Source organism: Poecilia mexicana, unplaced genomic scaffold, assembly GCF_051168715.1.
Source record: "Poecilia mexicana isolate PSO_F unplaced genomic scaffold, ASM5116871v1 scaffold_15, whole genome shotgun sequence".
In the NCBI taxonomy this organism is placed as follows: domain Eukaryota; kingdom Metazoa; phylum Chordata; class Actinopteri; order Cyprinodontiformes; family Poeciliidae; genus Poecilia; species Poecilia mexicana.
Window position 1 is genome coordinate 4,756,689 of NW_028263384.1, and position 14,015 is coordinate 4,770,703.

The following is a 14,015-nucleotide window of genomic DNA, read 5'->3' on the forward strand; positions in this document are numbered from 1 at the left end:
TAGTACTGCTCTATCAAATAAGCAGTTTTCTTTTATACATTTCACAGTACAGGTCATTCATACTGACCTCAAAAAGTAGGTGAAGAAGGTGAAACCTGCAGAGACCCCTGATTTTATCAACAGTTGATTATGCATGTCCACATGAGACTGTGTTTATCCTGACTTAAACCTCAGAATCATCAGTTGATGGCACATTCTTGCTGCGTTTGAAGCAATTCTTGCTAATGTTTCCATCTGAAACATTAGCAAAGTGACCAAAAGCATCGGCAAGATGTTCAAACTTCCCCTGCCAACATTTTTGTTTATGTCCTCTTCCAGGCATAGCAAGTTGTTTGCTGGGCCCTTCGTTTGAGCCCTCCTGCTTGCCGCAGCTGACCCGCTATGACTGTGAGGTCAACGTCCCACTGCAGGGCAACCTCCACCTCCTCCAAGGCTGTGACCTGCTGCGAGCCCTGGACCAGAGCACCTAAAGCCCGCTCCCTTTCACCGACTCAAACCCACCATAAAGCCTGGATATCACCCCTGAGCCTCAGCCTGCAGTCTGTGACTTCTGCCTGTTCTCTGCCTCTGAACCTCTTGGGGCCGACTTCAGAGCCCTGAGACGAAGCTACTTGTAGAGCACGGTATCCATGACCACATCCTGCTTTACTCAGCCCCACACTCTTCTTCCTGCCCTGCCTCTAGTTCTCAGTATAAACTAAAACATGCAGTATAATACCAGGCTCAAGCTACATTCATGTTTTTTTTCACCCTAAAATACTGCGGCATAAACCGGACGCAGGCTGAGTGGAAGAGTAACCAACCAACACCAAACGGGTCAGCATGGGGAGGAGAAAAAGGTCAATGCTGGTATTTAACAGATTATATCATGTTACTCTCACTTATGTTATGTATTAAAGTTTTGTCAGGATGTCTGGAGCTGCAGCTGTAGTCCCAGGCTGTGTAGCTTTGAGGAGAACATATTCTACCTACACATCAGCACACACATTGTGCTCTTTTGTTGTTTTTGTTGACCGACTTTAGCCTTTCTCACCAGCTCGCATCGTCTTCGAGCTGAGGCACCGTAACACAAACTGGTCACAGCATTAGACCTTTATTAAATCTACTTTATATTTTTTACTTTAGCCTTCATCGGTCTGTACTGACGTGATTCCTTCTACTTTCATTAACCAAACTGAATATCTTAAATGAATTGATGCAACACTGCTGTATTAAGACTAGCCTTCTCGTGTATTTTGGGTCCTTACTCAGTCAGCTAGTAGATTCTTCTGTTTGTTTCTCATCGTGGTATAACATGTACTCCTGTGTAAGTTAAATATTAGACATATCTGTCTTAAATCAGAATTTTGAATGTGTCTGTGTTAATCTATAATAACATTCTATATGACAACAACAGGGTATTTTTTTCTTATTGTGCCGATTTCATTCACCAAACTTTCAGCTTGCACATAATAATTGGATTTATACACATTTTTATATGAGATAAAAAAAGCAGCAGTGGTGTGCACAGATGACTGGGGAGGGCGGAGAAATACAGATCTGTTATTATATTTCATGGTTCTAGAGCAGTGGTTCTTAACCTTTTTTGAAGTACCGAACCCACCAGTTTCATATGTGCATTCACTGAACCCTCCTGTAGCGATAAATAAAATATGAATTTTTTTCCCCCAAATTCAAGACATAGGGCTGACCCAACTAGAGTCTAGTTGGGTCACCTCAAGATCACTAAGTCTTCTTAAAAGGTAGAGTCTCTGACAACAGTTCTTCAAAATACACTCCTGATCAAAATCTTAAGACCAGTGAAAAAATTGCAAGAATTTGCATTTTGCACTATTGGATCTTAAGAAGGTTCTAAGTCACATGTGTCAAACTCATGGCCCGCGGGCCACATCCGGCCCACCGTGTAATCATATCCGGCCCGCAAGACCATTTTACATTATTGTTATTAATGGCCCGTCGATATGAACAACGCCGTCTCATCCCTAGACGTCATATTCTGACGTTTTAGTCACTGCCGCGCTGATAACACAATACTGCACAGAACTACACATCCCACAATGCGGGAGGTGCGCAGCAAGGCAGCTTCGGCTGCCTTGCTGCGCATCTCCCGCGTCCATGCAGTCTTGCTATTACAAGATATTGCGCAGATAGCCGGTAGCCGAAGATACCCCTCACAATGGCGAAGAGAAAAGTTGATTCTGAAAACAGAGCCTTTAATAACCAATGGGAGGCTGAGTATATGTTTACTGACATTGCCGGTAAACCCGTGTGTCTCATTTGTGGCGCTTATGTGGCTGTAATTAAAGAATTCAATCTAAGACGGCACTTCGAGACAAAACATAAGGATAACCTGAAAGACCTGGATGCAGAGCAGAAGAAACAGAAAGCAGAAGAGTTAAAGGAGAATCTGGCACTCCAGCAGACGTTTTTTACCCGTGCAAAATCTCAAAGTGAAGCTGCTGTGAAAGCAAGTTTTATCGTGGCAGAGGAGATCGCCAAATCAGCCCGGCCATTTACGGAGGGAGAATTTCTGAAGAGCTGCATGATCAAGGTGTTCGACGTCTTATGTCCAGACAAAAAGCAGATGCTGGCAAATATAAGACTGAGTAGAAATATGGTTACTGATCAAATTTGTGAGATGGCCACTGATTTAAGAGCACAGTTGAGTGAAAGAAGCAAAGACTTCATTGCCTACTCTCTTGCTGTGGATGAAAGTACTGACATGACTGATACTGCACTGATACTGATATCTTCATCCGAGGAGTGGACTCCAATTTGTGCGTAACAGAGGAAGTAATGGACATTAAATCGATGCACGGGACAAGGACTGGAAAAGACATTTTTGAAAACGTATGCCAAAGTGTAACCGAAATGAAACGGCCCTGTGACAAACTTATTGGACTTACAACTGATGGAACACCGGCTATGTGCAGTGAAAAATGTGGACTAGTGGGAAGGATGTGAGTGAAGATGCAGGAGGAGAACTGTACTGGTGAGTTAACAGCATATCACTGCATCGCACACCAGGAAGCACTATGTGGCAAAGTCCTGAAAATGGACCATGTAATGAGAACTGTAACGCAAACCGTAAACTTTATCCGAGCTAAAGGGTTAAATCATCGGCAGTTTCGGTCCTTTATGCAGGAGATAAATTCAGAATTTGCCGACATTCCTTATCATACAGAGGTGCGTTGGCTAAGTCAGGGAAAAGTTCTCAACAGAGTTTTTGAGCTCAGCAACGAAATCTGTAAGTTCATGGACAGTAAAGGAAAAGACTCCACCGTTTTGAGAGATGAAAAATGGAAGTGCGAGTTGGTGTTCCTGGCTGACGTAACAGCTCATCTTAACGCCTTAAAACTGCAGCTCCAGGGACGTGACCGCATGATCACTGACATGTATGACGCGGTGAAGGCGTTTCAAGTGGTGCTGCTTTTATGGGAGACACAAATGCAGCAATGCAGCTTGCCTCACTTTCCCTGTTGCCAAGTAATGTTGAGCCAAGTCAGCACAACTGTGTTCCCCAAAACGCACTTTGCTGACAAACTGAGCACACTATGCGCTGAGTTTGCACGGCGGTTTAGTGACTTTGAAGCACGACAAAAAAGTTTTGAGTTGCTTCGCAACCCATTTGCCGTTGATGTTGAAGCTGCAATTGTGCAGATTCAGATGGAACTGATTCAACTGCAGTGTAATGGGACACTGAAGGCAAAGGATGACACTGCAGGGCCCGCACAGTTCATTCACTCTATCCCTGCAACAATGCCCCAGCTCCGTCTTCATGCGGCTCGAACCTAGTGCATGTTTGGGAGCACATATCTGTGTGAGAAGCTCTTCTCAGTGATGAAGATTAACAAAACAGCACACAGAAGTCGTCTCACTGATGACCACCTGCAGTCCATCCTGCGAATCTCCATAACACAGGACTTCACACCAAACATAAACCAACTTGTTGCCAAAAAAAGATGCCAGGTGTCTGGCTGCGATCAGAGCAAATGATCAAATCAGAGTCATAAGAGCAAAGAAAACGGAATGATTAGAATTGTTATTTCTGGAAAGTACATATTTTATGTATATATTCAGGTTTTGTAGCATGTTCATATTTCTACTTTTGACAGGAGATATTTTTAAGGAGAGCAAAATCTTTTGGGATATTTAAGTTTATTTCTTTAATATATACAATGACATAGGAGCAAAGGAATTTGAATGTTATTTTAATGTTAAGTTGTTTAAATTAAGTTCTAAGTTGTATAATTTAACAAGATATTTTTTATTTAGAGCAAAATAATAAATACTGTATAAGTGATTTAAGGTTTAAATTTAATATTCCTGTCTGTTTTTATTCATATTTATGTTCCAAAACCATTCAGTTTAAGTGTGTTAAATAAATGTTTATCCTGGTTGGCCCGTGACCCTAAGTATGTTTTGAATTTTGTCCCCTTGTGCAATTGAGTTTGAGATCCCTGTTCTAAGTAGAGCTTCACAATGTTAAAGTAAAAATCAGTGCAAGATACAAGAACTTTTGAGCAGGGAATTTTCTGAAAACTGCATTTACACTCAAACATGATTTTTTTCAGCTGATCAAAAGTTTAAGACCACAGTCTTTAAAAGCCAAAAGCTGTGCAAAATTCTGGATTCCATGTCATTTTCTGTCAAGTCTTTACACTGTCAAGAACCCTGATGGCAAAAGCAAAAAAGCTCACTGACTTTGAACGTGGTAGGATTGTTGAGCTGCATAAGCAAGGCGTCTCACAACGTGCCATCGCTGCTGAGGTTGGACGCAGTAAGACAGTCATTTTGCATTTTTTAAATGATCCTGAGGGATATGGAACAAAAAAGTCAAGTGGTAGACCCAAAAACATTTCACCAGCTCTGAGCCGCAGGATCCGATTGGCTGTCCATCAAGACACGGGACGATCCTCTACCCAAATTAAGGCCATTACTGGTGCTGACTGCAGCCCAATAACCATCAGACGGCATCTGCGAGAGAAGGGCTTCAGAAACAAAAAACATCTTCAAAGGCCACGTCTTCTTCAACGCCACAAAATTACCCGTTTGGACTTTGTAAGGGTGCACCAAACATGGGACATTGAAAGGTGGAACAAAGTTGTCTTCTCTGATGAGAAAAAATTTAACCTTGATGGTCCTGATGGCCTCCAACGTTACTGGCATGACAAGGAGATCCCACCTGAGATGTTTTCTACACGGCACAGTGGTGGGGGCGCCATCATGATTTGGGGTGTGTTTTCCTTCAATGGAATATGGAATATGGAGCTTCAGGTTGTGCAGGGGCGTCAAACAGCAGCTGGCTATGCAGCAGGCATCCCTCATGACTGAGGGCCCTCGTCTGTGTGGTAATGATTGGGTTTTTCAACAGGACAATGCTGCAGTTCACAATTCCCGCCTGACAAAGGAGTTCTACCAAGAGAATAACATCACTCTTTTGGACCATCCTGCATGTTCCCCGGATCTAAACCCAATTGTGAACATTTGGGGATGGATGGCAAGGGAAGTTTACAAAAATGGACATCAGTTCCAGATAGTGGATGCCCTTCGTGAAGCCATCTTCAACACTTGGAGCAACGTTCCCACTAGCCTCCTGGAAACACTGGCATCAAGCATGCCTAAACGATTGTTTGAAGTCATCCACAAGAATGGTGGAGCTACTCATTACTGAATCCTTTTTTTGACATTTTGATTTCTGTTTTGGGGGGTTTTCGAGTTTTTTTGAGCTATGGTCTTAAACTTTTGATCAGCTAAAAAAAATCATGTTTGAGTGTTAATGCAATTTTCAATTAATTCCCTGCTCAAAAGTTTTTGTCTCTTACGCTGATTTCTTCTTTTAATATTGTGAAGCTCTACTTAGAACCTTCTTAAGATCCAATAGTGCAAAATACAAGTTCTTGCAATTTTTTGACTGGTCTTAAGATTTTGATCAGGACTGTATAGTTGGTGTTTTCAGCTAAGTTGAGCTGACTGTCCAGGATCGACCCAAGGTATTTAAAATTTGCCAGAGTTTCAACAAGTTGGCCATCGAGAGAAACTGGAAACACTTTAAGGTCTTGTTTAGATCATTTAATTAACTCTACATTCTTAAGAGAATGAAAAATTAATAATAAATAATAAAGACTTTGCGGTATTCTGATTTAGTAATGTAATTACATTAGTTGTGTTACCACCCCCACACCACTAGAGGCAGTACCAACTCCGAAAAGATGCGACTAAGTAGCAGATTTAGAAGTACACCGAAAGCTACAGAATTTGGTAAAAACGGTGAGTTTTGCTTAAGTAATTAAAGACACAAGTTCAAATCCATGCCGAGAGTGGAGCTAGCTGCTTCAATCAGTGCTCCTCCGCAGCACTGATTGGCTAAGCAATGTAACGTGATCCTGTGCAGCAAGTGATGGCGAAGCGGGGCGTCATCACGACGGCAGAGGCTCCGCCGAACCCCTGGGGTTCGATCGAACCCAGGTTAAGAACCACTGCTCTAGAGTAATTAAATCCATATGGACTTAATTCCATTACAAATCAGAGATTTGTTCCTAATTTCCGATGTCTAGTTTTGTTTTGTTCATAAACTTTCCGTCGCTAGCGGAAAGAGATAACATACCAAAACTGAGTATTATTTTAAATTAAGACAAAATGATATAACAGCTTCTAGCACTTTGTGTTTGCTATGATGGCTGCTTGCATTACATAGCTAGCTAGCTAGTTAGCTCTTATTTCATCGGTTGGTGAATTGACTCCGGGTTAGTTCGTTCCTTCAAATGTCCCAGATGGTTGTTGTAGCAGCCTGTATGAACAGTCGACATGTCTTTGTATAAAATATGGTTTTCTTCTTTCTAGAAGCTTCTGACATCACTGAGTTTGAATGTTAGCTGTATACTTACTAATCTGATAAATGTCCTTTTTTTATTTTCACTTGACTGAAAAAATAAATCAGTAAATAATCATTTTCACCTAAAGCATTTAGTTAAAGTTTTAAGGTTTTGCTTTTTTAGCTGTAAAATGTTACATAAACTGACCTTTTTTCATAGTTTGATGTTTTGTGTTCATCAGCTTAGTTCAAAAGTCAAAGATTTACTTTGCAATTGCATAACAGAGAGACATGAAAGGAATACTTAAGTAGAACTTTTTAGTTTTTGTTTTTCAAATACTGAAAAAGAAATGAACAAATACAATGGTGGAAAAGGCAATTTTCAGCATGGGGAAAAGGTATAATTAAAAGGAATGTGAGATTGTAAGAGAGATTTAAAGGTGTTTGTGACAATCACTCAGGTTAATCAGAGGGCATGTGGAGGGACTGAAATGGGCATCTTGGCCAATCAGGAGGGCACTTTAACTATGTAGAAATGTTTGAGGGTTTTATGGGTTCGGCTTGTAGAAAAAAAGTCATACAGTTTCAGTCGCCTCTTTAGAGCACTGAGGTCAGCCCATGACTTCTGTGCTCACCGTGGTGCAAACTGGACAGAGGAAGAAGAAAGTCACAGATTTTTCACATTAAAAGTGAACTTTGTAAAAAAGCATCACCCTGTGAAAATAGAGTTTATATACTTTGCAGTTATCAGACAAGGCCAGTTCCTGTTTTATTCTCACCAGAGTGGCTGCCAACACCAGAGAGCTTTGTTACAGAATATTATTATTCCTCATAAATTAATTTCCACCCTGACAATGTCAGTATGCCTTCAGTGAAACTTATTTCTCTCTTCCTTTTTTCCGTATTTTTCTGTGTCTCACTGTTTGTTTCTGAAGCTAATGTCTTTGTGTGGTGACCACTTTTAAACTATAGAAATTGTACACATACATGTTATGTATTTAAAATCAGAACTAATGTTGAACATGGTGTTTTTAGTGTTTAATGTGTCCTGGTACTTTGTCCTCAGTTGCCCCTCTTTCCGTAGATGCTGTTTAGATAAGAACTCTCTCTGGGCCAATTCCTGTCGTCCCGTTTCCATGTTGTGGTGTCGGGCCCTACCTTTCCCTCCCCCACCTGTTTTCTTTCCTCTCTTTTATTCTGAAATATCTGTTGAATCTGTTGGCTGGCCAGTACTGTTGTTCTTACTTTTACACACAAAAGAGGGAAAAAAACAAATCAGAGTAAAAATGTTGAACATGTGTTTTCTAAGTTTCACTTTTAGGATATGTAGCATTTTAAATATTTTAAGGAAGGTGAAGTTGCCACATAATTGCATAGTTTTCAAGTTGCTTCTATGAAATAATGGTGCTTCATAGACCATGTATGTGTCATTTTTAGAACTTTTATTACATGTTTTGGACCCATTAACACTGAATTTTTTTGATATTGTCTTTGTTGTTGTTTTTTTTTTTTTGGTAATATTATTTGAACCCATAAAATGTGCCTTATCATGACATTATGTATTGAGTTCACCCTTCAAGTGCACAGTTTTCGCCCTCCAAAATGTCGACTAAATCCTTTAGCTTCAGTTGTTAATTAACAAATAACTTTCGTGAAAATATTTTTGGTTACTCTGCTCCAACAAAATTTTTACATTTTACATGTGAAACAGCAGTAGCCTTATTGTTATTTTTAGCATGGGCTGGTTATCGCTATCAGCTAAAAATTTAAAAAAGGACTTGTGTTTCAAGTGGGATATCTTTAAAGCGGCAACCTGCAGGCTAGCCAGATTATCAGGTTAGAGTTGTTCATACGGAGCAGAAGAGAAAAACAGTTACAACATTAACCGTAAGAACTACCACTGAAATTCATGACATCTAAGAATCTAGGAATCACAGTCAAAGTAGTAAAAGGGTAGATATTTTTATAACTTTGATGATTTAGTCGCTACTTCACACCTTCCCTAAATATCCAATAATCCCAAGTAAAATAAAAGCTCAGTTTATACTGAGTTTATATTATATAATTCCACTATTTGACATTTCAGAAATAAATTTGCTTCATTTAGAAAAATGTCTATTTTCCAATAAAAAGTTGGATGAGAGGCTTTTTTGACCATACTGAAATTGGTTGATATCATAAAGCTGAAATGGAAACATTTTTTTTCTAGATGTTGCCATGAAAAAGAAGACGACAGGAAGTGGTTGAAGCATGATGGCGCAGTCTGTTTTCTAGTGACATATCACAAGAACAAACTTATTCATGTCTGGTTTAAACTGTGTTTCTTAGTTATTGGAAACCAAAATTACAAAATTATGTTGTTTCAGTGACAAAGTTTTGTGCACATTGTAATGGAAATGCAGCTGCTGATGGAGCAGAACATCCATGGAAACAACAAATCTTGATGAAAAGTCAAACAAACTTCTCATGGAAATGGATTCCTTAGCTCCTCAAACAAACAGGAATCTGCCAGATCTGCTGATGAAGCTGCTCTTGTTTGGAAGGTTTAGGATTAGCAGAAAAAGATTTGACTGCAGGGAGAAGTTGAACTTTTATTCTAGTTTGGATGAATGCTGAAGTGAGGATTTCCTGGCAGTAGTGCTGTAGGTAATGACAGTAAGGTGCATGTATGTTACAGTTAAAATCTAGCAAAACTTTATTTCCTTTAAGAGTTTCAAGAAAATCATCAAACAGGCCTCTTTTTTCAGTAGAACACTTTATTTTACTTTAATTGCAAGCCAAATGTTATGTTAATTGGGAAATATAAGCCAGTATCACACATTTTATTGCAGATTTTATACTGCAAAAGTAAATAAATCAAATCTCTGATAGTTTTGTTAAACTTCATTTACATTAGACGCATCTGAGGAACAAAATAGAAGACAACTGTTCACCCTTTCAAATTAACACACTTCCTGTTTGTGGTCAGGTTTGGCTAAACCTAATTTAAAAAAAAAACAAAGAAAAATCAAAGTATGCCATCAGGCCACAAAACCTTAACATGAATGCAACCTTCAGCTCTTATGATTTTACTTTTATTTTTAAACATTGGTGGTACCATTCTGTGTCTTTTGTAGGCCAGCCCCTAAATAAAGTAAAAGTCAGAGCAAGATTAACCTTCCTCTATGTTTTCACACATTCACCTAAAATAATTACTTTTACAAAACATGAGAATTGTTTTAACACATTAAATTTTTTCCGCCTAGTAAATCACTTATTTTTCTCCACACACCATCTTGTTCTATGAGTCTATTTTTATTTAGGTCAAGAACACAATTTTATCACTAATCAAATAAGATGTTCCTCGTCTTTCAAAGTGGAAAAAAGTTGTATCTGTTTCTGGGATTATGTGTAGAATTATGTATAGAATGTAGAATTTTTGAATTACTCAAATAAGTTTCCAGTAAAAAAAAAAAAAAAAAAAAAAAAGCACCTTACTAGATATTTGTTCAAATGTTAGTTATTGGAAATAAAAGTGCAATATTGTCCAGTCATTAAGTTGATGTTTTTGGAGACCAAAGAGAGATGACTGACAGAAAACCAGTGTGGTGAATAAAAATCAAACCAGAACAATGCCTGAGATGGATTATGTTGTTCTTCACATTGAAACCACATTAAAACAATGAGCTGCACTACTGAATATGGAGAGGCTTGGCCAAGCAGAAGTTGAATTAGAAACATTTCCCTAGAGAAATCTCACCTACCATTTAGATGAGCTTCTGCTCTGACAATTTCGACCAGAAACAAAGATTTGAGAAAATTTGATCAAAGAAAACAGAAAAACAGCAATTTTATGTTTAGAAATACAACAAAAAAACAAAACAAAACAAACAAAAGAAAATGTGGGAAGCAAACACTTTGGTATTTAAAATAGACAAGACATTGGCATTGTATTTAACTTGACATACTGTGCTCCTTGAAGGGTTTTCCCCAAAAAATGACAAATGGATGTGGTGTGAAGCCTTGCTCTTCCACCGTCTCTTCATCGTTTTTCTTCTTCCTTCTGGGATCCATGTTCAATAACTTGTTTTCTGCTGTTGTCATTGTCATACCATACAGTTATATTAGCTAATTCAGATATATTTTAATATGCTAAATTTCATAATGACCTAATATATCATTATTACTATATGGGGACTTTAACCCAGTAAGAAGTTTTGTTTCTGCACTGATATCTTATTAAAGCATACTGATCTTACCTAGCAGAGACTCAGTGTGTTTATTGGGCTATATTTAGTTTGAATTGATGTTCTACATGTTGTTTTTATCATTAAAAAGTCAATTGTAATACAATTCATTATCTTGACACAAGTCTTTTTTTTTGACTGTATCTTTAAAATGATAGTGGCACAAATTAAAATGTTTGCAGGACAAACATTTGGGGTATGTGGTGAGGAGGGTAACTTCACTCAGGTGTTTCTCCAGGGGTGTGGATACTTTTTCAACAAACTGCACAGAACAGTTTACAATTGTTGGCCAGTGTTGGATGTTTCAGTTGCATTTCACTTTGAGAACAAAAATAGTTACATATCTAAGGAACAAAATAGCATCAGAGGACTATGGCGACACCAAACAATTACAATGTTGAGCAAAGAGCAAAAAGTCTCGTTGTGAGTAGCCGTGCCAACACATCCTGATGAGGCTTATCAGCCTGAAGTCACTCTGCTCTGTCTTCTGCACTTTTTCCTTCCTCTGTAGGAAGACAGGAACCCACTGTTTCTTACACACACACAAAACAAGCATGTAACCCGTTCAAAGAGAAGCACAGGTAAACATCACACACACATGCACACTCCTTTGTTCCAGCTTTTTCCAAACTCTTTTGTTTCTCTCAAGCAGGGAGTCAGAAAAACATGGTGGAGGTAAAAAAAAAACTGGGAGGAACCGGTGACTCGAGCTGACCAGCTTCCTTATGTTTCCGGTTTCCGAGGTAACTCTTTATCCGACGGGCTGCTGCAGAACAATTCGTAGCACACCAAAACTTTCTAAAAACTCCCATACTCACCACATGTCAACTGGGAGGTTCAGAAATGTGATGAAGTGTTGGGTTTCTGTAAACATGTCATCATGTGTCAAACGTCTGCGTCTGCAAATGACAGAGCCACAGGCAGGCGGATGCATCTGAATTATGAAAAAGAAACACAAACACTGAGCTATGCTTGCATGAATAACAATGACAGAAACAGACAATTACAATTTGCCATACATTAGAAGAAAAAAATGAAATGAAACAAAAATGTGTTTTTCTCCATGTGGTTTGATTGTGTTAGTATTTTTTTTATAAAACTTTTTAAAAACTAGGAAAGACTTTAGATTAACCTTATGAAGAAATGTAAGTAACAACAATCCATAACTCAAACATGCAGATAGCAAAAATATTGAACTGTTTTCATATTTGTATCACATTTAACCACAAACCTCAATGCATTTACCTCAGCTTTTATGTGGTAAGCACAAAATGGTCCAAAATAGTTTTGTAAGGTAAATTAAATTTACTTTGGCAGAAAATGCACAGAAGAAAACAAATGCTAAATATTACACTTTTCAGATTTCTAAAAGATTTTTTCAATACCATTTCTATGGTTTTCTATAATTTTCTATGTTGTGTCCTACTTTGTGTTGGTCTATCAAAAAAATCCCTAAAATGAATTGAAGCTTGTGGCTGTTATGTGACTGTGAAAAACATTGCATGAATTTTGCAATATACTGCCGCCCTGACACCATCTACCGTTAAAAGTAAAACTCATCAGAAGGACTGAGATCGTTTCGATGTCATGATGAGATCTGACTCATCTTATTTCAATCAGCCCTGACTGTCTTGTTTATTGGCATGCCTGCCTGTCCTGTGGGACCTGTGTGTCTTGGGACTGTTGTCCTCTGAGCTGATCCGAGGACTTTCTGTTTACTTTGTGATCCCGTCTCAAAACATACCACAGCTCCGGCTGGGACTGTTTCCCCCAGCAGAGCGCCGATAAAACTGCAAACAAGCACGCACTTTCCCATGTTAAAGGTCAGCTGCCCGATGCAAACTGAAGATCTTCTGTGCAGCTAGTTAATTTATCCCTTACAGCTTTCGGTTTTGCCTTCAGATGCTTCTCTTCTAAAAAATATGCCAAGAGTTTCAGGCAAAATCAGTTTGAAAGCCTCTTTCACAGATGAAATCAATCCTCTGTTGAAGAGCGTAAGAATCACACCAGAGTCTGTACTCTGGGATACACAAAGTGCCTAACAGAATGTCTTACTCCATAATCTATATTTGTATAAGATAAAAGTCTTTGTTAACCTGATCACATTATTGACACATGTGATTCTGCGTTTCAGCTGCGTTTCTGCCTTGTAACTTTGGCTTCAGACAGGCTGCTCAACACATAAAAACTGTCTGACTTATGAACCTCTGATGTCACCAAAAATAAAGATGAAGGGAGAGAATGATCCTGAAAACTAAGAAATGATGCAGATGATGTTATAGAATTAACATAAAACATATATGAATTGGAAAGTGAACTCTGTAACCAACTGAAACCTGAAATAACTGGTTTAGAATGATTTATTATTCATAAGAACAACTCCTATGAAACTACTGAGCTTAATTCTTGCAAACACAAACTTTATTTTTCTAAAAGTCAAGATGGCTAAAATGCATGCTTTCATGTCATACATGTAGCATATAGCTATATTTAATTTTAAAATTAATTTAATTTTAGTTTAATAATTTAAAATTTGCCTTTTAATTTCATTTTTATTTATACTATCTATATATATTTATATATAATTTCCTCCAACAAGAGAAAAAAACAGAAATGTCACCCTTTTTTTCCTGCAAACTTACATTAATTGAAGAATTCTCCATTCTGAAAAAAGCAGAGCACACAGTCAGCATTTGATATGTTAACTCTGGATTCCAACTATTTTGGTCCTTTTAGTGAGAAAGAAACACAATGGCTATCTACCGTCTCTTAACTATTTACAAACTGAAGTCTTTTCTGGGTTTTTGTTGCATGTGGGAATGCTTTCATTCAGCATTCATACAATACTTGGCCAGATAAGGCCTTTTCAGCCTAGAATTGTATTATCAGCAATTGTTCTGACATTGGAAGCACAAAGACAAAGAGTTTATGTCACGATTACTCAATCATTCAACAGTTTGACCATTTTCAATCCT

General features: G+C 38.3%; 1 protein-coding gene and 1 pseudogene across 4 annotated transcripts in view; both read left to right on the forward strand.

Annotated features, from left to right (window-relative positions):
• The window catches only part of LOC106908370 (endothelial PAS domain-containing protein 1-like), a 301,962-nt gene that overhangs the window by 251,948 nt on the left and 35,999 nt on the right, over window positions 1-14,015 (forward strand). For 2 of the 4 annotated variants that reach the window (XR_015765374.1, XR_015765376.1), the window contains exon 16: window positions 319-839. Coding sequence is in view for 1 of the 4 variants with exons in the window: in XM_088012913.1 (XP_087869039.1) it covers window positions 319-470 (152 nt within the window). In the remaining 3 variants the exon portion in view is untranslated. Of the gene's footprint in view, window positions 1-318; window positions 10,283-11,551; window positions 13,303-14,015 lie in introns of those variants that run through there. The other 2 variants (XR_015765377.1, XM_088012913.1) reach the window with 2 other exon arrangements.
• On the forward strand, window positions 2,177-11,055 carry LOC148155265 (general transcription factor II-I repeat domain-containing protein 2 pseudogene; annotated as a pseudogene).